Source organism: Schistocerca americana, chromosome 4 (assembly GCF_021461395.2).
Source record: "Schistocerca americana isolate TAMUIC-IGC-003095 chromosome 4, iqSchAmer2.1, whole genome shotgun sequence".
Taxonomy (NCBI): Eukaryota; Metazoa; Arthropoda; class Insecta; order Orthoptera; family Acrididae; genus Schistocerca; species Schistocerca americana.
In genome coordinates, this window is record NC_060122.1 from 667,128,373 (window position 1) to 667,155,834 (window position 27,462).

Genomic DNA, 27,462 nt, shown 5'->3' on the forward strand with positions numbered 1-27,462 from the left:
GAGAAATCACAAAATATCCCAGTGTGTGACGTTCAGTTATTCAGAGCATTTAAAATTTGATCAGTGAAGGCATATATATAACTTTCTATTGAAAAGCCTTTTTGAAAACCAAATTGACATTTTGTTAGTTCTTCTTCTTCTTCTTTCGAATGAGCCAGCTAAGGACCACGATATTCAGCTTTTCAGCATGGAGAAGGACTTGATGTTTGCTCAGTAATCCCGCATTCTCTGGCTATGTTTCCCCTTTCTCTCCTTTGTCTGAAGAGCGCCAGTCTTTTTACAGGGTGATCTGTCGTGAAACCTCTTTTCTTTTAGTATCCTTCAGAGAAGTGCTCGGTTTCTAATGTCACTTTCAGTTATGTTCAGTTCCTCAATGTCTTTCTTGACTTCTATCAGCCATGGTTAGTACTTCATTTTTACAAATATGTGAAGCTGCTCTTGAATACATAATTTTTCAAGAATTTTGGATACAGCTGTCAGAAGTGAGATTGGGCAGTAGTTGTTAGTGTCAGACCTATGCCCTTCTTTATGTAATTGTTTAACAATAACATATTTCAGTCTATCTGGAAAATGCTCTGTTTCAGCGAGCTGCTACATATGTGACTGAGAATCCTACTTATCTGTTGGCAACAAGCCTTTAGTAATCTGATGGAAATGCCATCAATTCTATAAAAGCTTTTACTTTTGAGTGAAATTATTATTTTCCTCATTTCAGTAGGAGGTTTCAATTTTATCAAATTGTGAAGGTACTGCCTCTTCCATATATAGCCAGGCATTTTCTACTGAATAATTGGATCCTATTTTCTCTACAACACTTAAAAATGATTATTAAAATATTTTCTACTTCTGACTTTTTGTTAACAAACTTTTCAGTGTATTTGATAGAAGTACAGTCTTCCTATGCTCTCAGTTGCTCTGTTTCCCTTTTCACAATATTCCAAATTGTTTTAATTTTATCGTCAGAGGTGCTAATCTCAGACATAATGCACATATTTCTGGACTTTTTAATAACTTTTCTCAATACAGTGCAGTAGTGTTTATAATGTTTGACTGTTTCTGGGTCATTACTTCTTGTAGCTATAAGATACATTTCCCTTTTCTGTTTACAAGAATTTTTATCTGTTTAGTAAGCCATGGCATTTTAGATGGTTTCTTACTTTTAGATGGTTTCTTACAATTATGTTTCACTGTTTTCTTAGCCACAAAGGTATCACAAAATAGTTTAAAGTTTAAATAAGCATAAGGTTCCCTGTACACATCACCCCATTCTAACTGTTGCAAGCTTTCCATAAAATTTGCAGTTGGAGGATTGTTTTGCATTTCTGTATGGAGCTGTGTTATATGCTGTAAGTAGCTGTGCATCATGACCAGACAGACCATTCGTAACAGGAGAAGTTTTTATTTGATTTAATTTATCTTGGTGTACAAAAACATTATCTGTCAGTGTACTATGCACAAGCATAGTCAGTGTACTGCTTTCCAGTACTGCTTGAGTAGGAAAATCAATAACTGATGTCAAATTGAAAGAACCAAGTAATACTTCAAGGTCAAGCTTTCTGTCAGACCCCTTCAGAAAATCTACGTTGAAATCTCCACAAAGAGTAGTTTTCTTCCTTCTGTCTCACAGCTAGCACAACAAAGAAGCCAAGTTTCCAAAAACAACCAAAAATTTCCCAGTTGGACCCTGTACACAGCTATAATTATAAAAGTACCATCATCGTTTAGTTGAAGCTCACATGCACAAGCTTCTGTATGTTGCTCTACACAAAATTTTTTAGTTCCTAAATTTTTCACACTAAGATAACTTTTAACACATATGGGAACTTCTTCTCTCTCCATTGCATCCTTACTTGCATGTGCTGAATGCTTCTATCCAGCTATGTTTATCTTTTCTATACCTGTGCCTATATGATGTTCAGACAAGCTTAGTACATCTATTTCATCCGCAGTTTCTAAACTTCTAAACAAACAAGAAGATCATCTACTTTGTTTTTTAATCCCCTGATATTGTGATGCAATATACTAATACTATTTTTCACTGTTCTTTTATGAGAATCTTGTGACATCCTAACATTATTTTTCACTGTACTTTTATGACAGTCTTGTGATATTTTAACGTTTCTAGTACCTGCCTGTCTGAGCTATTAAATAAGCTTAATTTCATTCAATTTTGAGGCATTGGATACTTATGTTAGCCTAAAAAAGGGTAATTTCCCCGAGTCTCAGGGCCCCCCTTTAAAGATTTTGCTATCACCCCAGCCAATTTACCTATCCCCTTCCTATTGAGATTCTTGTGTGTGTATGTTGGTTGTGGTATGGTTTCCATGTATGATGAAATACGAAATAAAATTGCCAGATCCCTGATTCGTGATCCAAACACATCAAGAACGAATGCCGGGCAAAGAATTGGAAGTGAACTGACCAGTTGTTGTGGTAGTTTGGGAGCGGCAAACGGTTTGGGCAGGCATGGCGCTGAGCACTCTGATCAGAGGGAACCGGCACCATCTTATGAAGTGCCAAGTAATTTTAACCAGACTATAGTTTATATATTTTCATAATATTAACTATCTGTTGCAGAATTTAATATGCTTTTAAGATATTCGAATAATCAAAAAACTTTAACGTATGAAATTTTGTAACAAAGCAAATCCTGAACTCTAAACAAAACCCGGATTTTCAGTTTGTCACAGGTTATATTCAGCTGTAGAGTGAAGCTTTGTTGAGTAAATCTCATATTATTTAAGTTTTTCTTTCATTTTCATATTGGATGTGTTGTTGAGAGTGTCAATAAGACTTAATGTATGGCAGTGTGATTCTGCTCGGAAAAGAGCTTGTAGTCCTTGAATGAAAAATGAAGTACTGTCTTGGAGATAAAACTGATTGACTTACATTCTTTTTCTTTTCGGCAAATCACACTAGGATTTCTACAGCCGTTACCGGTTTCAGGATGCCAGTGGTCATCTTGAGCCTAAAACCAAATGCCTTCGAAACAGCTTGCAAGAACAGGATGTGCCTTTGACGATAACCACTGGCTGATCAATAGTGGCAACAGCTTTATGAAATGAAATGCCCGGAGCAATAAATATACGATATTAATTAATTACCGTAGTTTCAGAAAACAAACAGTGTTAAAGATATGTTCATGCTGTAAATTGCGTTGAGAAAAAAGGGTACTGCACCAAGGCATTGTTGCACCAACATTAAGCAAGGACATGGTTTTTTTTATGTATTCTCCATAGACAGTCAATTAGAAAACTTAAGTCTGCATGTATTTGTAGCCCATCACTTATTTCTGTAAGACTAAATATATCGCATTGTGATGCGGATCGAAAAATATGTTTTGCTTCGCGGATGCAATCCATTTCTGACTTCGTTGATGAGTTTCTTTAAGATCGGCTCTGACCGCATAATAACTATGAAGTAAAGGAATGTAATAGCTTATTCCAAGGATCTAATTTCAGATAGCCTAAGAGCTAACAACGCTTGCCGTAACTGTCAAAATTTGAAACAACTATTGTATATTATCCAGAAAGAAAATGGAAAACGCCGTTGTAGCGGATGTATTATTAATAGCTTAGGCTCGGCGTCTGGAGTGACGTCTTTGTCACTGCTTTTACCTGGTTGCCTGCGTCTGAGACCGACTTCAACCACGCGTTCTTTTGTGTCTGTAAGATCCTTGCGCAAAACGATTCAGGCAATTTCGCTTACATGAATAGTACCAAAGCTTGTTTTTTGTGCCAGAAATTGCACCCCAAACTTATTCTTACACCGTGTGTAAAAAAGGAAATGTTGAAATTGGTTGCTGATGAATTAAACGGTAGTGTTGCGGTTATCAGCAACGCGGATCTGGTAAGAATGTATACATAAGTGTGCATTTATTTCTTTCGTAGCCGGTATGAATAATTCCCGTATTCGATTTTTTTCTGACGCTGTATTTTTTGCAGACATACGGTAGCCGATTCAGATTTTGAAACTTGCGTCTATTTTGAACTGGACGCACATTGGCAGTATTTTCAAACAACTGTCAAATGCTTGCCCAGTTGTGCAAACTGTTATTGTTGTCAGTCAATAGTGTTACATAATTCCTCCATACATGTTAAAATGTGAGTGCCGAGTTCTTATTCGCCGTTTGTGTGTGTGTGTGGCTTTAGTACACTTGGTACAACTCTGCAATTTGCAGAGCGGCTGCTTTTCGTGGGCACGTCATTAGTTATTAAAAATCATATGGAGAGCACTGTATGTCAGCCTTTTATAGCAAAGATTTTTCATTTGTTGCTTAACAATACATATTTTCACACGCATATTGTTGCAGTTTTCAGAAAAACATGCGGTATAAATTGTGGAATGTTCTTTCATTTCAGACGGAAGGACATTGCATCTGCAAGAACCAGACGTCTCCGGAAATGACGGTAAATATTTGTTACACGAAAACTTAATTCTTTGTTGTCCTTTAAGACAAGGGCTGTTTGCCACTTGCCTGCTTTCAACCGTGACACCATCGAAGTCGTGGGCGTTAATGACTCGTCGAAATCCAGTTTGTGTAAAAATTTGAACCTTAACAGTTACTGAAACTAATCTAATGACAAGAATTTGCTGGTTCCGCCGACTCACAACCATACTGTCACATTTCAACACAATATGATGAACTACGGTCTGAAAGAAGCTGCATAATTATTCAGTCAGATCTTGGCAAGATTTCGAAGCTGTGGAAAGATTGGAAACTTGTGCTGAATGTTCAGAAATACATATTATCCTACAAGTATAATATCAATGAGTCACTGTTGGGAATAGTCAACTCATATAAATACCTGGGTGTAACACAATGTTGAGGTATGAAGTGGAATGTTCAAATTGGCTCAGTTGTGGAAAAAGCAGGTGCTAGACTTCAATTTAATGGTAGAATGCTGGGGAAGTGCAATGAGTCGACAAGTCAGATGCTTACAAATCACTCGTGCGACTGGTTCCAGAATATTGCTCACGTGTGGCATCCACATAAAATAGGACTAATGGGGATATTGAACGTACAGAGCAGGGCAGCACACATGGTCGCAGGTTTGTTTGATATGTGGGAAAGTGTCACAGAGATACTGGAGGAAGAGAACTGGAAGACTCTTGAAGATAGACATAAACTATCCTGAGAAAGTCTCTCAACAAGGTTTCAAGAATTGACTTATGATGACTAGGGATATACTGCAACCCCCTATGTATCACTCACATAGGGATAGTTAGGTTAAGATTAGATTAACTACAGCATACACAGAGGTATTCAGACAATCATTCTTTCCATGCTCTGTATGTGAATGGAATGGGAAGAAACTCTAATAGTCAGCACAGTGGGATGTACCCTTTGCCACGCACGCCATGATGGTTTGCAGAGTATAACTGTAGGTACAGAACGTAGACCATAGCAGATCTGTCTGGCACTACCAGTACGAAGATTTAGTATTCCCATTTATTGCCTTCACCAACTCAACGAAACTACCACCAAGCTGACATCCGGTATTGGCAATTTCAACCAACCTGTGTTTGACCTTAATTCTTTATAGTGCCTCTGTTTGACATTAATTCTTTCCAGTGGTACTGTAGGGGATAATAGTTTCTACCACTTCCAGACTGACAAATTGCGTGATATATAGCTACACAATTCTCTCACCATTCTTCTTCCATGAGTAGACCCTGCGACTAAATTTGCAGTAAACACCATTGATCGGATAACTCTCAAAATAAAGAGTAATCTGATTGTGGTAAGACTTATGGACGACAGAATCCCCCAAGCTGAAATGAAAATTTCCTATTTCATTTGTGTCACTGCAGCTACTTCCATAATACTAATGACCCTATGCCAATATTACTAGCTACTACAAATCGTTGTGGTTTTTGCCCTTGAGGGCTATCGGAATCAAAGAGTGTTAACAGTTGTGGTACCCAGAATGAGGAAATTGTTACGCAGGGTACTACTGCAACAGCCTACATGCTTTCCAAGCTACAGGATTTATTTGTAATATTAATTAATATTGTTCACCTAGTGGCCTACAGTGAGTTTAATTTAATATTCTGGCTCTTATTCATTTTCCTTTTGGTTCAACGTGATTTTCATCAGCTTACTGTGTCTAACACTGTCCATTATGAATCTCCTTTATGGACAGATTGCATTTTCCCTGTATCCCACAAATAAATCGAAGTCTGTTACCTGCTTTATTTATGGCTGAGCCTGTGTGACATTCAATTTCATATCGCCATAGATTGTTACATCCAGATGTTTGTATGACTTTACTGATTCCAATTGTGACTTAGTGATAATGCAGTCATACATTATTGCATTTTGTGAGGTGCACGGTTTCACATTTCTGAATCTCTAAAGCAAGTTGCCAATCGTTGACCCTCTCGAAATCTTGTCAAGATCTGACTGAATATTGGGCAGACTCCCTTGCCATTCTTGTGCTTTATTATTGTACCATCTGCAAAAAAATCTGATACTTTTAGAACTATTTTTTTTTTAAATTGTTAATAGACAACCTGAACAGCTAGGGTATCAACTCACATCCCTGGGGCATGACTGAAGTTACCTTTATACCTGTTAATGACTCATCAAGATAAATTTTGTTTCTTGCACCAAATGATCACATGTTCACTAACATGCATTTGAGTGGTACTGGGTGAAATGTATTTGAGAAGTGAAGAAATACTGCATCCATCTGACTGTCTTCATCTTGGGCATTCAGGATGTCATGTGAGACAGACATAAGTTGGCTTTCACATGACAAATTTTCGGTATCCATGCTGGGTGGCGTAACAGATGAATGTCAGTGATATTGGATGGTAGTTTTTTTTAATCCTTTCTGCTACCTTTCTTGTAGAGTGTGTGAATGAGCTTTCTTCCAACTACAGGGCACAGTATATTTTTAGAGGGATCTGTGCCATATTGTGAATAAAAGAAGGGCTGTCAAATTCTGTTTAGCTCTGATATGAATTCAATCCTGCCCTGGGATCTCATTCAGTTGTGGCAGTGTCAATTGTTCATCAACACCACTGATAATACTATTTATATCCATTATCTTTACAGTGATACAAGAATTAAACTTCAGCAGTACTCCTGTATCTTTCTTTGCAAAGAAAAGTTTGAAAATGGAGTTTCACAGTTTTGCTTTTGCTTTGTCACCCTCAGTATCATTTCTTGTGTCATCTATGAGTGACTGGGCACTTGACTTTGGTGCCAGTAATAACATTTTCATATGACCAGAATTTCTGTGGGTTTTGTGAGAGTTTTTTTTCAGTAAGTCAATGAAAGCTTCGTGCATTGGCCTTTGGAAAGAGAAACACCTCTTTGTTGAGACCTGTGCTTTGTTGTACAGGTATTGTGCAGAAGTTCTGTTTCTTTAGAGAGACTATGCCAGAGAGGCTCCGTTCCATCATGAACTGTTCTACTACCTTACACCTATCCAATATGTGCTCAACAATGTAGAAAAAGATAGATTTTCACTTACCATAAAGAAGAAATGCTAAGTTACAGGCAATTACAGACAAGCTTAATTAAAAGACACTTACATAGAGTTCTGGCCACAACTTTCATCAGCAAAGGAGAATCACACATCATTCATACACAGAAGCAAGCACACCTCATGTAGACATGAACGCCAACTCTGGCAGCTTGGACCAGAATGCGACTATCACTTGGGATGCAAGCAGCAATCTGGAAGGAATGAGGAAGGGAAGGGATAGTAATGTAAGGGTTGGGAGACAGACGAATGCTGTCAGGTGGAGTAAGCAGAAACTAGAATGCCAACAGATGCAACATCAGGAGGTTGTGGGGCAGGGAGGTGGCAAAAAAGGGAGAGAAGCAGGAAAAGATGAGAAGGTGCATTGGCAGAGGGTGGCAAGCAGAGAGGCTGGGAGACAAGAACGGGGAGCAGTTTATAGGGCAGAGGCTGTGGGAACAGTATGTTATTATAGGTTGAGGCTGGGATAATTATGGGAGTGGAGAATGTGTTGAAAGGATAACTCCCATCTATGGAGCTGTAGAGTTCAGAGGGTAGGTTCCAGATGACTTGGGTGGTGAAGCAGGCATTGAAATCAAGCTTTTTATGTTCAGTTGCATATTGTGCCACAGGGTGGTTTACTTTGCTCTTGGCCGTAGTTTGGCAGTGACCATTTATCCTGGTGGACAGTTGGTTGGTAGTCATACCAATATAAAAAGTTGTGCAATTATTGCAGCAGAACTGACAAATGACAGGGCTGTTTTCAGAGGTAGCCTGGCCGCTGATGGATAGGATGAACCTGTGACAGGGCTAGAATACAAATTGCTGAGTGGGTGGATTGGGCAGGTCTTGCACCTGATTCTTCCACTGGAATATGATCCTTGTGGCAAAGCGTTGGGATTTGTAATGACGTAGGGATGGGCTAGAATGTTGTGGAGGTTGCGTGGACAACAGAACACCATTTTAGGAGAGGTGGAAAGGATCTCAGGTAGGGTGTCCTGTGTTTCAGGGCATGTTGATAGGTAATCAAAGCTTGCGCAAAGGATGTGGTTCGGTTGTTCCAGTCCGGGGTGGTACTGGGTGACAAAGGGGCACTCCTTTGTGGCCAGTTCTTGGGGGTTTTGGGAGGATTGTGGTGTAAGGGGAAATGGCATGGGAGATATGTTTGCGGACTAAGTCTGGGATACAGTGCCTGTTTGTGAAGGCCTTCTTCTGATTCCTGCATTGGAAGTGCTTCTCTGTTGCCAATCCCTTCAACCAAAATCAACGTAATTCTAACATTGAACCCTGCCTTTTCCACTTCATACCACCATCCAATTGTGATCCTCCCCCTCTTCCACCTAGCCACCTGCTGGTCACCTTCAAGGAATTCCTTACCTTCATCTTAGCCTCACTATTCTTCCCCAAGTCCCTTCCACAGAACGTCAACCTTTCAGAAGAAGAAAGAATAGCTATACACAACCTCAAGCAAATCCTGACCTACTCATCCTACCTGCTGACAAAGGTTCCACGACTTTTGTTCTGAATCACAGTGAGTTCATGGCAGAATACTTCTGCCAATTATTATGACTCCTCCACCTATTAACTCTATCAGAGTGATCCCATCCCAGAATTCCAACCTGCTTAGGCCCTTCCCAGAATCTCTAACCTGAATTCATTTCTCTACTCACACCTATGAAATTCTGCACATCCACCTTCTACATTCTCCCAAAAATGCACAAACACAACAATCCTGGATACCCGGTTGTGGCTGGTTATTGTGCCCCTAATGAAAGAATTTTGGCCCTCATTGACCAACACCTCCAACCAATTGTCCGTAATCAAGCCTCACACGTCAAAGACACCAACCATTCCTTCACTGTTTCTCCACCATCCCTACCCCATTACTTCCTCAATCCCTGTTAGTCACTGTTGATGCCGTCTCTCTATACACCAACATCCCTCATGCCCCTGGTTGTACTGCTATTGAACACTACCTTTCCCAATGCCCTTCAGCCTCCAAACCCACTAGGGTCATTCCATGTTAACTCTCCTAGGGGTCCCCACTTTACCCTCTCTGATACTGAGGAAATTTTTACAGTGATGTACATACAGAACTTACATGAAGCACCCCAAATTACAGCTCCATAAGTAGTATGGTTGGGCCACTGGCTACCCTTTTGTAAAGGTTAGTTTTTTGACATTGCATCTTAAAGGAGTAAATCATCAACTTTGTTTTACCATTACTCAGTATATAACAGACCTGCCATACTGAAACTTAGTGATCCTGTACAACTTTGGGTACAATAGCTTAGTTATAGAACTAAAAGTCAAATTATAGTAAATTCATCATAAATATGCTTTCAAAGTGGGTCATACATCTTGTCATAACAGATCTTGACCATACTTTATTGTCTTGTACCTATTGAAAGAATAACTTTCTGAAACTGATTCTATAAGCACCTGCAGCCTGTCAGCATGTCAAAAAGCTCTGCAAGTGGCACCTGGATTGCTCAAATAACAACTAAGTTATCTAAGTTTAAAGTCTACTAAAAAAATTTAATTAGTCAATTTTGGCCCATTTTTCAAGAAGTCATATCTCAAAAAGCATCACTCAGATCTGATTTTTATCGATGCCATTGAAAAGAGCTCACTTAATTTGATCAGGAGAAGTTGTTTTTATTTTTGAGACAGACAAGTTTAGTGACAATAACGGAGTTTAAAAACATGCTTCAGCAATGATTCTGAAGCACACTGTTGTGTAGTGAATGTTTGGATTTAATGTGTGCTTTTTTAAATGATGCAAAGTCTGTTGTCATTACCACACAATGTGTTTTTCTGCAACTACAAATTATTTCAAGGTGTCTGACTTTTAGAAATGTTTATCTGGTCATTTAAATTTTTTTCTGTTCTGTACCCAAATGGCATACGAAAGTTTCCACTGTCTATGACTGCTTAATTTTTTTCATTTGGAAATATACAGAACTTTTACATTATCAAATATTGATAGAAAAGGCAATTGGAAGTAAAAACTGAATTGTAGTTTACTGGATATCAAAGACATTTCAGTGCCTTGTAGCACGGCCTTGCAGATAATTCTGGATGTCATCTGAAAACATATACACATCAACAAGGCTTAAAACATATCAAAGAATTTTCAGTAGAACATCCAGCAGAATCAGTCGATGCAACTCCTTTTGATGTCTCCCTTCTGAAATTTCAGAGGGTAGCAACAAGTAATGCCAAAGGTTTCGCAAAACGAAAAATAAGCAAAACTCAAGAAGCAATTGTGAATAACATTGCTGCTGCTGAAGGCTTTGACCCAAAAGGTTTTCAAACACCTAGTACAAGCAAGGTATGTCCTGATTGTGAATACTATAAGCAGCTGATTAAAGAATTGAAAGAAAAGTTGCAATTGTCAAGGCAGCCTCAAAAATTGCAAATTGTGACATTAGTACCTCAAAGCTGGACTATAAAAGAGAGAATGCTAGAATAGGCATTTCATAAAGAACTATAAAAGCAGCTAGGAATTTAAAGTCAGAAAATGGTGTATTAGCTGTGCCAAAGAACAAATGTGGCAAGAAGATTTCAGATGAAATAAAAGTAAGAATGGTAACCTTTCTTCATAATGAAGAATTTAGCCAAATTTTGCCAGGTAAAAAGGAGTGTGTATCAATTAGAATAGAGGGAAAGAAAATTTTGATGCAAAAATACCTTCTGAAAATAATTTCAAACAATGGAAAATCCAGGATGGGTGAAAAGGAAAGTTGCTACTCACCATATAGCGGAGATGCTGAGTCGCAGATAGGCTCAACAAAAAGACTCTAACGTGTGTGTGTGTGTGTGTGTGTGTGTGTGTGTGTGTGTGTGTGTGTGTGTGTGTGTGTGTGTGTGTTGAAAGCTTTAATTTTAAGAGTCTTTTTGTTGTGCTTATCTGCAACTCAGCATCTCGACTATATGGTGAGTAGCAACTTCTGAATAATTTGAAAGAAATGTTTGCAGCCTATCGACTTCTTCATGGGCTTGGAATGGGATTTTTCAAATTTTTTTATTGACCAAAATGTAAAATTGATGCTTGGAAGCTGCCCAATTAAAGAAGATTGCTAGAATAATGTTTGATTTGGAATCCAAAGACTGTGTGCTCCATTGGGGTGAAATCTGTCCAGGGAAGGAACTTTGAAGACAGTGAACCAGATGATACTGTCAAGTTCAAACAGTGGTTGCACATTGATAGACACACATTAAAAACCAAGCATATGACCACTGAGGATTTTATTGAAGATCTGATTTTGAAAATTGACAAGCTTTCCACTCACCATTATATTGCAAAACAACAAAGCAAACACTTAAAGTGCATAAAAGAAAGCATGAAGCCAACTGAACTAATCATATTAATGGATTTCGCTGAAAATTATTCATTCATTGTCCAAGATGCAGCTCAAGGTTTTCCTTGGCATAACAGCCAAACAACTTTATGCCCACTTGCTGTGTATTTTAGAAATAACTTGGACGTCAACAGCATCAGGCAACAGCCTGAAATGTGATGCAATCACTGTACATGCTTTCTTAATGAAGTTAATAGATCACACATTTACTGCTTTGGTGATGGGCAGCAGCACAGTACAACTTGAAAAATTTTCTGAAGCTTTACCAGCATCAAAATGACTGGAATCTCAGCTGAATGGTACTTTTTTTCTACAAGCCATGGAAAATCTCCCTGTGGTGGATTTGGAGGAACTTCAATGTGTCTGGCAGCAAGAGCAGACCTTCAAAGGCCAACTGAGGTCCAGATTTTGATAACAACTGATTTGTTTAATTACTGTACAAATAATATCTGTGGAATCCAATTTGTTTTTGTTTTAAAAGAAGAATTTCAAGTATCGAAAACTGAGCAGGAAGAACGGTTATTGTTTTGTGGTAATTTTTGACCAAAGTCAAACAATAGTTTCTTACAGAAATATTGCAGCCTTACAACCAGGCCGATACATTACCTGTATTTATGATGGAAAATGGTGGATTTGTAATGTCTCTGAAGTTTCACATGAAGAAAATGATGTCTTAGTCAGTTTCATGCACCCCGGTGGACCTGCACATTTATTCTGTTGGTGAGTAAGGCAGGATGTTTGTTGGATTCCAGACCAACACATTATTTCTGTCATTCCAGCTCCAACAGCTGCAAGAATGGGCCAACATTATAGCTTGCTAGAGTCAACTGTAACTGCTATTAGTAATACATTTCAGCAACTGAATTAATGAGAACTGAAATATTGTGATTTAGGAACCATAAAGAGTAAGACTGGTAGTGGTGAAGCTACCATGGACCAACACAAGACGGTGCATTGTGTATTTTTTAATGTAATGGAAATGTAAGTTTGTTTGTTCTTAAATGCATCTCAAAATAAAAACAACTTTTTCTGATCCAGCCAGATGTGTTCTTTTCAGTGGTGCTCAGAAAAATCAGATTTAAGGAATCCCTTTTGAGGTATGACCTCCTGAAAGTGAGCCAGAATTGATTAATTAAATTTTTGAGTAGATGTTGAACTTAGAAAACTTAGTTATTATTTGAGCAGCCTAGATGCCACTTGCAGATTTTTTTGACATGCTTACAGACTGCAGATGACTAAAGAATCAGCTGCAGAAAGTTATTTTTTCAGTAGATACAAGCCAATAAGCTATTGTCAAAATTCATTACGACATTTATGAGGCACTTTGATAGCATATTATGATGAATTAACCATAATTTGACTTTTCGTTCTACAACCAAGCTATTGTACCCAAAAATTTGAACAGAGTCACAAAGTTTTAGCATGGCAGGTCTGTTAGATACTGAGCAGTGGTAAAACAAAGTTGATGATTTATTCATTTAAGTTGTAACGCCAAAAAACTAGCCTTTAAAAAAAGGTGGCTAGTATCGCATCCATATGGAGCTGTAATTTGGCAGTGCTCTGTTTAAGCCCTATACATACATCCTGTAAAAATTTAATCGAAACTGAAGATGGTCGAGTGGGAAGCTTACCTAAAATCAAACCACTTGAAATGGAATGACCCGTTACTTCAGTCCTCATATGCCTTACTAACTTTATCCTAACCCACAACTACTTCCTCATATGCCAACCTGTTTTTGAGCCATCTAGAGAAGTTCTTCTTAGCCTCCCAAAACACCAAACCCTTAATCTGGTTCATGTTCATTGATGATATCTTAATGATCTGGACTCAGGGCCAAGATACCTCATTGTCATTCCTTCACAACCTCAACACCTTCTCTCCCATCCACTTCACCTGGTCCTCCTCAACCCAGAGTGCCACCTTCCTAGATGTAGACCTCCTCCTTTCTGATGGATCCATCCACACCTCCATCCACATTAAACTTACCAACCACCAACAGTACCTGCATTTCAACAGCTGTCATGCCTTTCATACTAAAAAATCTCTACCATACATCCTGGCCACTGGGGGATGGCATATTTACAGTGACAGAAGCTCCCTTGCTCAGTATTTTGAGGGACTTCACAAAGAGGCACTATCTCCCAGACCTAGTCCACAAACAGATCCCCCGTGTTATTTCCTCTCACACCCCCAATTCTCCCACCACTCCCAACACCCAGTTGCAAAGGAGTGCCCCCTTCGTCACCCAGTACCATCCCAGACTGGAACTAGTTAACTACATCCTTAAGCACGGGTTTGATTACCTACCATCATGCCATGAGATGAGGGACATACTACCTGAGATCCTTCCCACCTTTCCTAATGAGGTGTTCCCATTGCCCACTCAACCTCTGCAACATTCTAGTCCATTCCTATGCCACTCCCAATCCCAACCCCTTGCCACAAGGATCATATTCCTGTGAAAGACCGAAGTGCAGGACCTGCCCAATCCACCCACCCAGGACTTTCTATTCTGGCTCTGTCACAGGTTTATCCTACCCGTTCAAGGGCCAGGCTGTCTGTGACAGCAGCCCTGTCATTTACCAGCTCTGCTGCAATCAATGCACAGCCTTTTATGTTGGTATGACTACCAACCAGCTGTCCACCAGTATGAATGGCCACCACCAAACTGTGACCAAGAGCAGAGTAGATCGCCCTGTGGCACAACACGCGGCTGAGCATAACAAGCTAGATTTCAATGGCTGCTTCACTACCATAGCCATATGGATCCTTCCCTCCACCACTGCACAAGTGGTAACTATACTTGCAACACATGTCCTTGCCTCAACATCAGGTAACATACTGTCCCCACACCGTCGACCCAACGGTGCCGCCCCCCCCCCCCCCCCCCCCCCCCCCCCCCCGTGTCCTATCATCATATCATCATCTTTCCATTTTCATTTGCAAACCTCTGTTTGCCATCCTCTGCCAATGCATCAGCCCATCTTTCCCCGCTCTTCTCATTTTTTGCTCCTTTTTTACCCATTTCTCCGCCCGACAACTTCCTGATGCTGTGCCTGTTGTCATTCTAGTCCCTGCACACACCTCCAGACTGTGTTTCTCTCTCCTCCCATCAGTACACTACTACCCCTTCCCTTCCCCACCCTCTCCAGATTGCTGCTTGCATCCCAGATGATACATGCATTGTGGCCTGAGCTGCCAGAGTTTGTGGTCATGTTTGCATGAGGTGTATTTACCTGTGCATGTGGATGGTGTGTGTTTCTCTTTTGCTGATGAAGACAGGGCCTGAAAGCTTTATGTAAGTGTCTTTTAATTGTGTGTATCTGATGCAACTTACAGTAATTAGCAATCTGTCTTTATCATTTATTTCAGTGTGCAAGTTGAACACGGCTATATGTGGTTGCCATTGGTGTTCTTGTCCTATTTAGGCATTTAAGTCTCCCAGTGCAATTTTGATGTCATATTGTGATAATCTGGAGCACATCTGGCCTAATGTTTCATAGAATTTGTCCTGAGTTGTGTCATGGAAACTTTCTGAGATGTTTCTATATGTGCCCCTGATCCTAATATAGGATATCTCTTCATTGACGTATTGTCGTGTCATCAAATTGAGCGTTATTTTATTATGTAGTGGAAATACTGTCCCAAATACACGATGACCATGTTTGTTTGCACTGTATATGACTGTACAGTTTTCGTTCTGTGTATGCCTTGTCCAGGCCATCTCTCTCCTGCAGGATTGTAATATCCATCTTGTACTCTTTTAGTTCTTCATCAAGTATCTTTGTCTGTCGTGCAGCGTGTAGTGTTTGTGGTGTTCTTACATTCCATGTTCCTGTTTGTAGTCCTTTATTTGTAGGATTGTTTCGTTTTCCATGACATCCATTCCAATACGAGGCAGTGTGTGTGTTTGTAGGAACCCTCTAATTTTTTACAATGTTGAATGATTAGTCCAATGATTAACTCTCCCACTTTATCCAGGCTTGGGACCAGATGCAACTGTATCTTCCTTCCAGGTGTGGCTCATCAACTTCGCCACAGCTAGAAACATGTATATTGACAGTGCATCATTTCCCCGTAGAGACATAACATAAAGTAATATAAACCTCACTGGTTGGGCTAACTAGGAACCAAAAAGACCATGTGTTATTATTATTATTATTATTAGACTTCGCCAGAAGATGATGAGTATGTCACTCGTCGAAACGTCGCTGTTTGAAGACACCGCCACCCGGCTGGAAGCCCGAGAACTCTTCGCCAGCTGTATACGCCGGGAAAGCATACATTCACATTATTATTATTATTATTATTATTAATAATAATTTACTATTTACGTTTTATGTCCTTCATTGCACCACTCTAGCCAACTTTATACAAAGAATTTTTCATTTTCCTGTCAGCCCAGTACTTCTTGATTTTCTCAGATCTCATCCTTCTTTCTTCATCGGAAATCACCCTTCTTATTGTCTGTTTGTTGATTCTCACTTGCAGTCTGGTTTGTTTGTCTGTGAGTTTCCTGATTTTGTCAGTTTTGTTTCTTAGATCTTCCAATGTAATCTGTAGCTCATCCATATCTTCCTTGATTTCTGTAATCCACTTAATGTTGCACTTACTATTTCACAATTTTTCTATTATTCTCCTGATGATCCTGTTCTCTGGTGTTCTGATTAGATGTCCAAAAAGTGAAATGCGTTTTTTCCTGATTGTACTCATTACCAGTTCTAATTCCTTGTAGACTGTTTCATTTGTAGCTAGTCTCCAGTGTCCATCTTTCTGGTACGATTTGTTGATGCACATTCTGATGATTTGTCTCTCTGTTTTGAGTATTTTGTCTATTTGTGCAGTGTTAGTTGTTTTGAAGATGGTTTCACTTGTGTGTGTTATATCTGGTTGAGTGGCTGTTTTGTAGTGTTTTAATTTTGTCGCTATTGACAGGCTCTTTGTGTTGGCCATGTTGGCTTTTCTTTGAGGTTCTATGTTATGATTTCTCCCAGATATTTAAATTTATCTACAATTTTGATTTCTTGGTTTCCTATGGAAATTTTGTTTATGAGTGGTGGGTCAGTCAACATGATAACTGTTTTTTCAAAGTATATTCCAAGATCAACTTTCTGTGCTATTTCCTGTAGTGAGATAACTTGTTGTTTGGTTTCCTGAATACTGTTGGACAAGAGAGCAAGGTCATCAGCAAATCCTAGACAATTTAAACTTAAGTTGTCTTTGGGTTTTCCAGTTTGGATGTTCTTTGGGTTAGTCTTGTACCATTGCCTCATGTGTTAATAAAGGAAAAACATAAAAAGGCAGCAACAGATATTAGGACAGTGAGAGAGGCTGATATTGGATTAGACCATTCTCTTGTGCTTGTAAAGATGAAACAATCATTATCAAAACAATCAAGTATGAGCAACAGTGGCAAAAGAACACGAAGAGTAGATGTGAGTAGGCTAAAGGAGAGGAAGAGAATAAGCAGTTTAAGATTAAGCTCAGAAGTAGTTTCATGAATTAGAGAATGAAAGCAACAAGGAAGAAGGTGAAAATACGGATACAGAGTGGAACAATATAACTACAGCTATAAAGAGGAAAGCACAGGAACTATCGGGAGATAACAATAATAGCAATATCAGGCACAAACCATGGTTCAATGAAACATGTAGGAAAGCAGTTCAGGCCAGGAAGACAGCTGGCAATGATAAGCAAAGACAAATATGAAAACCCAATAAAATTCAGAACAGCCATGAGATAAGTGGCGAGAACGATCAGGCAACAGAAAAGATCATTCATAAATAAACAGATAGAGAAGGCAGAGGAGGACTACAGCCAGAACGTTAGTAAACCGTTTAACAGGACAATGAGAAGTTATAAAAATGAGAACAGAGCTAAGTCTGTGATAATGAAGGATGAGAATGGAAAACCGTTCACTGCAAATGAAACGAATCTAGAGAACTGGAGAAGATACTTCAAAGAACTGCTGAACGACACCGGTAGACAACTAAGACAATGAAAACAGGCCAGAAAACAACCAGAATGTACAACCATTTGTCAAAGAACCAACTCTGATGGAAGTGAAGGAGGCAATAAAAAGACTGAAAAATGAGATGGCCCTAGGCATAGACATGATATCAGCAGAGCTAATCAAAGAAGGGGAGACAAGACATATGAATGGCTAGCCGAATTGATAAAAGAGGTGAGGAGGCAAGAAGTAATGCTGGAGGAATGGAAAACTGCTGCTGTATGTTTCATATACAAGAAGGGAAACAAAATGTTGTCACAGAACTATAGAAGAATATCACTGCTATGCATGTGCTATAAAATAATGTCAAGAATCATACTGAAGAGGCTCAACACATGCACTGAAGAAACATTAGGCACAGCACAAGTGAGGTTCAGAAAGGGTAAGTCAACAGTTGAGCAAATATTCACACTAAGACAAATGCTAGACAAGTCAAGATACCTTCTGTATGTATATAGACTTCAACAAAGCATATGACAGCATAGTGAGAGAGGAGATGTGGAGGATAATCACAGAGTGTGGGATGCTGGACAAGCTGATAAAGCTAATAAAATGTGTGTGATGGAATCAAAGTGTAGAGTGAAGGTACAGGGGGAGTTCTCAGAAACATTTGAGGTAAAAACAGGAGTGAAATAGGGAGATATACCACCAACCCTGTTCAGTTTGGCACTCAACAACATCCTGAGGAGAGTAACACAATAATGTGCATGAGTCACCATAGGGAAAAAGATAAATGTTCTGGCTTTCGTGGATTATATTGTGGTGATCCGGTGAAAATAGTTCTAAGTATAAATGGAAATGAAACAAAGTTCCTGGTAATCGGAAGCAGATCTCCGTTAGGACCAAACCATCTGACAATCAGGAAATGAACAACATAGAAGAAAGATGCATTCACATACCTTGGTGTCAACATCAACCAACAAAACCTATAACAGGAGATCATAATGAGAATTCAAGCTGGGGAATATGTCTAGGAACTATACATAACATCATAAGATCTAAGGTGCTATTCAGGCAGGCAAAAATCTGAATATATCAGACCATCATCAAACCAGTAATGTGCTATGCTAGCGAGACATGGGCCCTGACAAAAAACAGAGAAAAAGCTCATCACTTTTGAAAATAAAGTACTAAGAAAAATATACAGACCAGTGAAAAAAAAAAAAAAAATAAATGAATAATGGAGAATAAGGAAAAACAGAGAACTCAAGACGATTATGCTCATTACCTGACATTGTAGCGAGTGAAAACTAAAAGACACAGGTGGTACTAACCTGTGAAGAGGAGAGGGGAGACCATGGTAATAAAGGCAGTGTGGAGAAGCTGAAGGAATGAGACCACTAGGATGACCAAGAACGAGATGAAAGGATAATACCATGGGAGACATGCATATAATGGGTTTGGGATATGAAGATGCAGCTGACAGGAAGGTGTGTAATGCTGGAATGAGTGAGGCCAAGGACCGGCAGTGGATTGTGTGGCCAGTGTAAGAAGAAGAAGCAATCTATCTTTTCCGATGTTGTTGATGTTCTTATCTGGAGTTTCGTAAGTGGTCAACTATTTCTGTAAACCTGAACCACAGTTCCTCGGCTTACTAGTGCTCAGAGCTGAGGGTTTAAGTTCTTCTTTGGGATAAAACACTATTTCATTTTAGCTGACATTGGTACTTTGGTAATCAGTTTTGCACCTTTCAGCTGATATAAGGAGACCTACAATTTAACGTGGATTCGTAACTACAATGCAGCTCAGTATTTTTCACATTAACAGACATTGTCAGAGGTGAAAGAATTGATAATCAGTGAATAGGCATAGCAACACCAAGCCTTTTAAGAGTTAATTGTAAAACATATATTTTTCAAAGGGCCGTAACGTTTACAAAAATAAGGACAAAATGAAAATACTGTATTTCTTAACACTTTTGATATAGAGGTCTAATATATATTTTTACCAGAGAAATTCATGACCTCGAGTTGACATGACCTGTATAATTTGAGATGAACTCACCCTGCTGTAACTAGTGCTTGATATCTTGAGTATTGACACTGGGCAGGAGTTGACATCTGAGCTGGTCCCTCACATGTTTTGTCGGTGACAGGTATGGTTATCTTGCTGGCCATGGTAATACGTCAACATCACACAGACAGCTCTTAGAGATGTCTATAATCTGTGGATGGCGCCATGATACTGTTGCTTGAGAGTTAACACTTTAGGATGCAGGATGTATGTGATGTACCATTGTGCCATCAGAGATTCCTCAATCACTACCAGCCATAACCTAAAGTCACACCCAATGGCTCCCCATATCATGACGCTAGTAGTAACATCACGTGAGCCTCTTCAGAACATTGGATGAAAAGGACCTCTCCCCAGGCCACTACAGAACTCACCTACAATTGTCACCTGGGGTAGTGCAAAACCACGATTCAGTGCTGAGCACAATGTTATGCCATTCATCAGCTTTCTACACTTCCAAGTCACAGTTCCAAATGCAGTCATTTGTGTTGTGGTGTTAAAGGCAGCCCACAAATGAGACATTAATATCCTATTCTGACTGCCACTAGTTTCTGACCAATGTAGTGTTGGGCCTCTTCATGTCCTTCACAGTGATCACTCAATATCCGATGCTGTTCATGACCTTTATGTTTTCTACTAGACCTGCTAACAACACTAAAATGAATGACACTAATGCACTATGGTGGTTGTTATACCTGTAACAGAGAAATGCAGCTGTAATCATTTACATACCTGCCAGTGGCATATATGTGTAGTAAGTGTCATTGATATCTGACTATGTCTTTGAGTGCTTTGCTTTTTTGTATGTTTATACATATACTGGCTAATGACCGAGCCTGATGTGCTGGTATTGGAAAGAAAGGTCACTAGTATGTCTTGCATCGTTGGATGTAGCAAAATTTTACATGGTGCCAGCACATTATCAGTGCTTCAAGTGTTATTAATTTGAATCAGCTATGCTGATGCCTGTGACCACTGTGCTATGGCGTACTTCTGCAATGTGACTTCTGTGTACACACTTATAACATTTGTCCTCATAACGTGAATATTCCTGTTAGGGATGCGAGGAAAACCAGTCCGGGTAACTTGAAAACATTGTATACCACAATGAATGACATCCTGTACCCTGGGATTGCGGAGAACATGACTGGGTGACTGGAGCCATATGGAACTTGTTTACCACTTTAAGTGTCTGTTGCAGAAACACGCTGCACTGTATCAATATATCACTCTGATCACAAGTGTAACGTCAAAATCTGCTGAAAAAGTGTGTTACGCTACTTGCAATATTTCAGATGGACACGCAGTTTGAGGTACTTCAGCCAGGCAGGGAACAGACTGGATCGGGGGACACCTCATTATCTGAGGCTAAGTGAATCCCTACATACGTATTAAACTTTCTGCATGTGATTTACTAAATTACACATGAATTTACACTCACCCCTGAAAATCTGCAGTCCAAAGTGCATTACTTCAAAAAACATATTACTTGAATGGTTGTAAGTATTTTAGTCTTGCTACCACATGCACTTTGTTGGAAAAATGATTAGATAATAAAGAGAATGTTGCAGACAACAGTAAAACAGACTGCTTGGACAGTGGGACTACGTTTTGAACCAAGTAATATAACCAAGGATTAGTAGATAACAAAAAGGCCCATTGGCGATCCAGACATTTGATGTCAGTTGCTTGAAAGTGTGACGTGAGGCTTTTGTGATACACCTGCCAGTCTCATTGAGCCTCATTGTATGGCTGTATTGCTGGAATGAGTGGGAGTGCCTTTGAATACTACATTGTTGAACTAGTTAAGTGTTTAACCAGTTCCTGATGCTGGTTCAGTTGTTGCTGCCAGATATCAAGAAATTTAACATTTATGATAATGCTTAGTGAACCAAAACTGTCATATTCTTATTGCCATTGTTGTACCCTTACTTTAGGGCCAACAACAGTTACTGATCACAAACTTCTGCAACAAAAGATGAAAATTGCCTGTTAGTTCACCAAACCAAACTATAATTGTTTTTGATGGAAAATATAAGCCGATGTTCCATAATGGATTAATATGCAGTAGTTTGTTTGTGAGATTGATATAAATCCAAGTACTGCTGATTTGTTATATATGTCTATTGCAAATAAAAGCTACATTAAGCGTGGCAGTGGTGGAATCTATACGCTCATAGGCTAAAGCACTATGCAACACTACTTTAAACTGGTCGAGTTAAACAGTAGTGGCCGTTTTAGTTCACTTGTTGACGTGAAGTTGGTTAATAACAACTGAGAGTCATACATTTGCCTGCTACAGCAGTTCACGTGTCTGATCTGCAATATGAATCTTCCACTTTCATATCTGGCACAGTAACTAAACATTTGCCTTCCTATGCAATGTCCTCCTCAGATTCATCATAAGCTTCAGTTTTTTGTTGGTTGCTTTCATCCTCTTTCTTTTTTTTTTTTTTCATTGATGGATCTGCTTCTGAGTCTTCCTTTTGGTTTTATAAACATTATCTTTCCTCTTGTGCAAATTGATTGTAATGTTCTTCTGTAGGGCTCGTGATTTTCTTGTACTGCTGCTTCACACTCAGTGTCAAGCTATGAAGATCTTCTGCATGTTGCTTCAGTTCGTAGTGTTTCATTTCTTGACATCTCCAGTGCATTCTTTATCACTTCCTGTTGAGCCTTGATGTTGTCCAGAGTCCAGCTTTTGTTGTTGCTAACTGTTTTCTAAAATAATAAGAAACTACCAGTGATAACACAATATAAAATACAGCTTTTAGCTAATACTGAAATATATTTTCAGATTAAGCGATACGTTAACTACTTATATATTATGCAACAGAAAGCAGGTAACCCAGGTCAACAGAAACAGTTAATTGTGAAGAGAATCAATTTTTGAAAGTATAATGAAATTGAAGGGGAAGGAAGAGGGGTAATGGAAAACGGCTGGTAGGGTTAAGGAAAAGGGTAGAGCGGGAAGTTGCCCAGAACCCTGGGTCAGGGGAGACTTATCGGATGGGATGAGAAGGAAGGACTGATTGTTGGAGACTGCAATGGATTAGATTTGAAACCCTGAGAACTTAAAGATAGAAGACAGGGTAATACACATGACAGAGATTACTGCCAAAACATCGTGCATGAGTTAATAAAAGTAAAAAGCTGAGTACATTGTATGTGATAGAGATGGGAGTAGGGGCTGTGAAAAATAGACAGGTCAGAAAACGAAGGGTATACCAAACTAAAAGGGAGTGAAGAAAGATTAGTTACAGCGAATAAATGCTGAGTTGGAAGAAATTAATGTTAATTAAAGCCAGGTGGGTGGCGAGAACCAAGGACATGTTGTAGTGCCAGTTCCCACCTGTGGTGTTCTGAGAAACTGGTATCTGGGGGAAGAATCCAAATGGGGGGTTGGTGAAACAGGCACTGAGGTTATGACTGTCATGTTGTAGAGCCCATTCCGCAACAGGATATTGCGTGTTGACTGTATACATCCTCTGCCTTTGCCCATTCATCCTAACTGAAAACTTGGTGGTAGTCATGCCAGCATGAAAGGCCAAACAGTGTTTGCATAGCATCTGGTGTATGACATGTCACTTCAGAGGTGGCTTTCCCTTTCATAGTACATGTTTTGCCAGTTGCAGGGCTGATAGAGGTCGTGGTAGGAGGGTTCGTAGGGCAATTATTACAACAGGGATGGTCAACAGAGATAGGAGGCATAGGGTAGCGAGATGGGTGCAGAAGGAGCATAGGGTCTTATAAGGATATGATATTGTGGATATTGGGAGGGTGACGAAAAGCTGTTCTACACGTTGTGGACAAAATGTCTAACAGAATGGACTTATTTTAAGGCATGATTTTAGGAAGTTGTTGCCTTGTCGAAGTAGCTGATTAATATATTCTAGGCTAGTATAATACCGAATGGCAAGTGGTATACTTCTAAGTAGTTGTTTTTTTTTTTGGGGGGGGGGGGGGGGGTGGAGCAATACCAGCATTGGATGTGATGGCCCAGAAAATCTGCTTTTGAACTAGACTGGTGGAGTAATTACATCCATTGAAGGTTGAGGTGAGAATAATGGTTTACCGCTGTGAAGAGTCTCAAACTGAACAAATATGTTTTCCTTGAATGTTGAGGCTGTGTGGGAAGTAACATTTGATAGGGAAAGAATGGCAACAGTCAAAATGAAAGTGCTATTGTTTGTTAGTAGGTTTAATGTGAACAGAATTGTGTTGCTGACCTTCACAGAGGATGAGATCAAAATCGAGGAAAGTGGCATGGGATTCAGATAGTATCATGTGAAATTTAATTGGGAGAATGTATTTAGAGATCCAAATAATTTTAATGGGTTAGCCTCACCATGATGAGATGCCATCAGTGTTTCTAAACCAAACCAGGAGCTAAAGGTAGAGCCACCTGTGAAACAACCCATCTCATACACCAGCTGGTAGGTAAACACTGTTCAGCCTTTTACGTCGACATGACTGCCGCAAAGTTATTGGTTAGGATGAGTGGGCATAGCTAGAGGGTGTAAACTACTATGTTCTACAATTTGACAGCTGTGTCCTCAGTGCCTGTTTCACCACATGTGCCATGTGGATTCTTTCCCCAGACACCAGTTTCTCAGAAATTCACAGTGGCTACACTTCAACAACAATGATGATCACAACAGTTGCGAAAAGAAACTTTAATATCTGTATACACTTACGTTAAATGTTTTTGTAATGCCAATATGGCCTGATAATGAGAGATCACCTCGAAACATGTCGCTAAATAAACAATTCAGTGTCACCAAATTTTGTGACTGATAATGGTATCTGAAAACCTTTTCATGCATTATAATTGTGAAGAGAGTATGGATAAAGTTCTCAAAAACTACTGTGAACATAAAAGTGTTTCGACATCAGGTAGTTTACTTTTGAGGGGACTAATTTGTGCTAATTAGAACATTCACAGAAAAGTATTCTTCAAGTATGCTATTGAAACAGATATTAAAAATAAAACACGTTGACCATTGAAAAAAAAAAAAAAAATAATTGGTAGTCTATTTTTTTTACTCAGCAGAAGCTGTTTGGACACTAAATGGTTCAGATAAGTACCTAGAAACAAACAAAACAAAACAAAATTATAAGTAGGCTGAATGCCTGTATATATGTATGACATTGGGGGGGGGGGGGGTATCATTACCAGTGTTAATGCTTTCCAGAGGTACTTGTTATGCATCCACTGGTACAAACAGATAGTCACTTATAGGTATCACCCCATCTAATCGTGAAATTACAGTGCTGTTTTCTCCTAAGTAACATTTGATACGTGATGCCACAGCTCTGTGTTACTGAGCCGACCTCAGGTGCGACTGAGCCGGTCGGCCCACTCTCACCTCAGTGTGGGTGGCAGACTGTGTTGAGATCTTGAGCCTCAAGGCGAAGGTACCAAATCCCATGCACTTTGCTAATAGATTCAGTGTGCTATCTGATGCTTTGGAGGGGGGGGGGGGGGGGGGGAGGCTGAGCCGGTTCAGAATGCACCTTCTGCCAGGATAGTGGCCACTCCTTCAGCAAGGTCCAGACAGGCATGTGGGGATAGGGGTTTGTTAGTTATTGGAAGCTCCAATGCTAGGCGAGTCATGGAGCCTCTCAGGGACATAGCAGCTAGGGCGGGGAAGAGGTCCAACGTTCACTCGGTGTGCTTGCTGGGGGGCCTTGTCCGGGATATGGAAGAGGCTCTTCCGGCGGCTATCGAGCGTGTGGAGTGCAGCCAGCTGCAGATTGTTGCACATGTTGGCACCAATGATGCTTGTCGTCGGGGTTCCGAGGAAATCTTTGTGTCATTTCGACGGCTGGCTAAATTGGTGAAGGCGGCCTCCATCTTTCGAGGAGTGGAAGCCAAGCTGTCGATCTGCAGCATCGTACCCAGGGTGGACTGGGGTCCTCTGGTTTGGAGTCGAGTAGAGAATCTAAACCAGAGGCTTCGTCGACTCTGTGACAAAAGTGGTTGTAGATTCCTCGACCTACGCTATGGGGTGGAAGGTTGTAGGATGCCCTCGATAGATCAGGGGTCACTACACACAGGAAGCAGCTACATGGGTAACACAGTACTTGTGGCGTGCACATGGAGGTTTTTTAGATTAGATTCCTCCCCACAAGAAACAAACCGCTGGCCTGAAAAATTACCAGTTCATGACACTGATGTGGGTGTGCCAACTGTAAAAATTGTTAGTTCGCCTAAAAGGTCATTCCAAAGGATTTAAATATGCTTAATCTCGTGTTAGTAAATTGTCGAAGTGTCTGTAGCAAGATCCCTGAGTTAATCTCCATAATAAACAGTAGCAATGCCAATATTGTATTAGGTACCAAAAGCTGGTTGAAACCAGACATAAAAAGGAGTGAAATTTTGAACTCGGATTGGACAATGTTTAGGAAGGATAGGACTTATGCTGTGGGAGGTGGTGTTTTCATTGCAGTTAAAAGCTGTTTAAATGCAGTTGAGATCGATACTGGGTTGGACTGTGAAATAGTCTGGATAAAACTGTCAGTCAGACAAGGATTGACCATTTTATTAGGACGTTTTTGTAGACCACCAGCATCCGCAACAAACGTCGCAGAATGGTTCGGGGAAAGTCTTGAGTACATAGGAAGTAAGTATCCAAATTATCCATTAGTTATAGGTAGAGACTTCAATCTAGCATCCATTGACTGGGAAAATTACACGTTTATCACAGGGGGCAGAAGCAAAGATTGGTGTAAAGTTATTCTAGAAGCGCAATTGGTTAGAAAACCAATTCGAGATGGGAACATATTAGATATCTTGGTGACAAACATACCTGATCTTTTTGAGGAAGTTAATCTAGAAGAAGGTATTAGCGACCATAATGTCATTGTGGCTTCTGTGTCAGTTGAAGTTGCAAAAAAACCAAAGAAACAGTGTTGAGTTTTCTTGTTTGGGAATGCAAATAAAAGTGTCATTAATGAATATCTTCATAGTCAGCTCCAAGCATTCACCGCGGGACACAAAGATTTGAGCATCTTTGATCGGAATTTAAAGGTATTGCCTACCATGTGCTAGAGAAGTATGTGCCTAGCAAAAGTATAGGGGAGGGAAAGAATCCACCTTGCTGCAACAAACATATTAGGAAGTTGCTGAGGAAGCAGAGAATTTTGCACAGTCATTTTAAATGTAGTTACTGCCTCGCTGAGAAACAGAAATTATGCGAAATGAAAGCAGCTGTCAGAAGGACAATGAGAGATTCTTTTAACAAATTTGAAAGCAATATTTTATCTGCAGATTCTAAAAATAATGCTATAAAATTTTGGTAGTACCTAAAATCTATGAATGCTACAAGTAATTCAATACCTTCTCTTGCTGGCAGTACGGGTAATGTAACTGATGATGATAAACAGAAGCCTGAAATTCTAAACCTAGATTTCAAAAACGCGTTTACGGTAGAAGACTGCAGCACCATTCCCCCTTTCAATTATCAAACAAACGAAAGGGTGGCTGACGTGTTTAGTGTATCTGGGATTGCAAAACAGTTAAGATCCGTAGACACCAGGAAGGCATCTGGCCCAGATGGTATCATCGTAAGATTTTATGTTGACTATGCTACAAAT

The 27,462-nt window shown here is 39.7% G+C and overlaps 1 protein-coding gene across 3 annotated transcripts in view; it reads left to right on the forward strand.

Annotated features, from left to right (window-relative positions):
* LOC124612937 (synaptonemal complex protein 1-like) overlaps window positions 1-27,462 on the forward strand; it is a 500,344-nt gene that overhangs the window by 159,017 nt on the left and 313,865 nt on the right. For all 3 annotated transcript variants that reach the window (XM_047141436.1, XM_047141437.1, XM_047141438.1), the window contains exon 8: window positions 4,362-4,409. In XM_047141436.1, coding sequence (XP_046997392.1) covers window positions 4,362-4,409 — 48 coding nt within the window. The remainder of the gene's footprint in view (window positions 1-4,361; window positions 4,410-27,462) is intronic.